This window comes from Chrysochloris asiatica, unplaced genomic scaffold (genome assembly GCF_000296735.1).
Source record: "Chrysochloris asiatica unplaced genomic scaffold, ChrAsi1.0 scaffold00018, whole genome shotgun sequence".
Lineage (NCBI taxonomy): Eukaryota > Metazoa > Chordata > Mammalia > Afrosoricida > Chrysochloridae > Chrysochloris > Chrysochloris asiatica.
Window position 1 is genome coordinate 14,991,129 of NW_006408536.1, and position 2,279 is coordinate 14,993,407.

The 2,279-nt window shown below is 42.0% G+C and overlaps 1 protein-coding gene across 3 annotated transcripts in view; it reads left to right on the forward strand.

Moving 5' to 3' along the window:
- The first annotated feature begins 1,799 nt into the window (after positions 1 to 1,799).
- Positions 1,800 to 2,279, forward strand: part of MAP7D2 (MAP7 domain containing 2) — a 75,724-nt gene continuing 75,244 nt past the window's right edge. For all 3 annotated transcript variants that reach the window (XM_006835588.1, XM_006835589.1, XM_006835590.1), the window contains exon 1: positions 1,800 to 1,875. In XM_006835588.1, coding sequence (XP_006835651.1) covers positions 1,800 to 1,875 — 76 coding nt within the window. The remainder of the gene's footprint in view (positions 1,876 to 2,279) is intronic.

The following is a 2,279-nucleotide window of genomic DNA, read 5'->3' on the forward strand; positions in this document are numbered from 1 at the left end:
CACATTCTGATTGTGCTCTTCTCCCTTGATGGTCCTAGGGTCCTCTGTTTCTGGACTGTGTTGGTGTACTTTTGCAACCACGTTAAATTATCTTTAACAAAATTTTACTTGCTTGTGATATTAATGATATTGTTCAGTGATTTCCACATTCTGTTGTCACTTCTCTTTGGAATGGGCATGCATATGTATGTCTTCTAATTTAATCAGAAATTTGTTTCCCAAATTTCTTGACATAGATGAGTGAGAGCCTCCAGTTCTGCACTAGTTTGTTGGAAGATTTCAATTTGTCAGTTCCTGAAGTCTAGTCTATTATTTGGCTGAAATTTGAGCCATGGGAGTGAGCTCATTTACAGACCTGAAGGGTGACTAAGTGCCATAGTCTCAGGGGTTCTTTCAGTCCAGTTAGCTTGGCCTTTAAAACAATTATTTTAAGTTTACTTCCATATTTTTCTCCCACTCTATCCAGGACCTTTTAGTAAAATACCTTTCATAGCAGTTGATGGTGGTAGCCAGGGTCCCTCTAGTTCTTCTGGTCTGAGGATTATGGAGACTGATTTTTGTGTGGTTCATTAGTGTCTTGAACTAATTGTTTCCATGTGTCTTTGATTTTCTTTCACTTTTCTTACCTTCAGACCAGAAAAGACCAATAGTTGCACCTTAGATGGCTGCTCACAAGTTTTTAAGACTCCAGTTGCTATTGGCCAAAGTAGGATGTATAATATTATCCTTGTGGACTATGTTATGCCATTTGACTTTTGATGTCCCCCAACGTCTAGTGACTCATTCCCTTAAGATGTTTGGTGATATGTAAGAACTTGCCCCCTGTATGCTCCACCATATTCATGAGTATACTTCCACTCTCCCTCCTATGCCTGTTCAGCCAGCGTGTCTATCCATCATCTAATCAGATTACCATTATTGCAGGATTGTGTATATAGCAATACCTGAGTACCAGGCAATTTTGATTACTGTAGCTGTATAGCATAGATCTTTTAATCTTTAATGTTGAAAATCCTTTAAGGTCCTGTGAGGTGGGGGGAGGGAGGTGGCACTTGGTGTAGATATGAGTCCATGGGACATTTCCAGGAAATTGTGGGGGTAGGACTGTCATTTGCTTCATCTTATTTGTTGTAGATATTTAAATGACAAGCAAGAGTATATTATATTCCTTTTTTCTTTGTAATTCTAAAATAATAAGTAGGACTTTTTTTCTTTGTAATTCTAAAATAATAAAAGGGACTTTGGCGCAAACTTAGCAGAACCGAAATCAAACTTGAGTATTGTATTGAAAGCTCATTGTGTCCTTCAGCCATTGGCTCCTTTCGGAAATGAAAATGGTCAGCATTCATGCATGATCGTATCCAAAATCTTGTCCACTTTCCTTCCCCCTGGTTCTACCTGAGGTCTGGAAGCTGGTGCCATGGATAGCAGATGGGCTTCTCTGCACACTGCCAATCCCCTCTGCCACTTACTGCACTTTAGGACCTCTCCAGTGCCAGGCTTGGGACAGGGGATTAGGCCGAGGACTTGAGTGTCTAAGGCTGATGTTGGTGCTACTATAGCTTGGTGGGTGAGTGTGGAAGCCATGGTAACCACCACTTGACTCTAAAGGCCTGCTTGTGGGAGGTGGGGAATAAAGGATAAGACCTCCTGAGGATTTAACAATGGTGATGGATGACCCCTGTGAGTGGCAGACACTATGTGTGAGCCCAGCTGTCCATCAGCAGATACAGGAAGAATGTGGTTTGTGGTAGCTTCTCTCTGAAGCATTGTTTAATTGTGCTTTCACTCTTGCAGGTATGGAGGGATTTTTAAAATCCGATGAAAGACAAAGACTAGCCAAAGAAAGACGAGAAGAAAGAGAGAAATGTCTTGGTAAGCTGTGCATTTTGGATGTATAGGTCCAAAGGAGTGGAGATAGGGCGGTTTTTTCTGAAAATCGTCAGAAATTTGTGAATGCACAAGAATGATCACTAGATAGATATGAGGAATTGGGGTTAAGCCTATGCTAATTGGCATGTTACCCCATATGATTCTCAAAACAGCAAACATTGAACCTTTGCCGTGTTCTAAGCACTGGGCTGGGGAACATATAAAACCAGTCCCTGCCCACCACCTGGAGAAACCCCAATGCTCTCACTCATGTCACCTCCAGGGTGTCTGCACGGGCTACCCTTAGTTGTTGTTGTTAAGTGCCATCAAGTTGGTACCGACCCATAGCTACCTTATGCACAGCAGAGCGAAGTACTGCCCGATCCTAGACCAACCTCACTATTGTT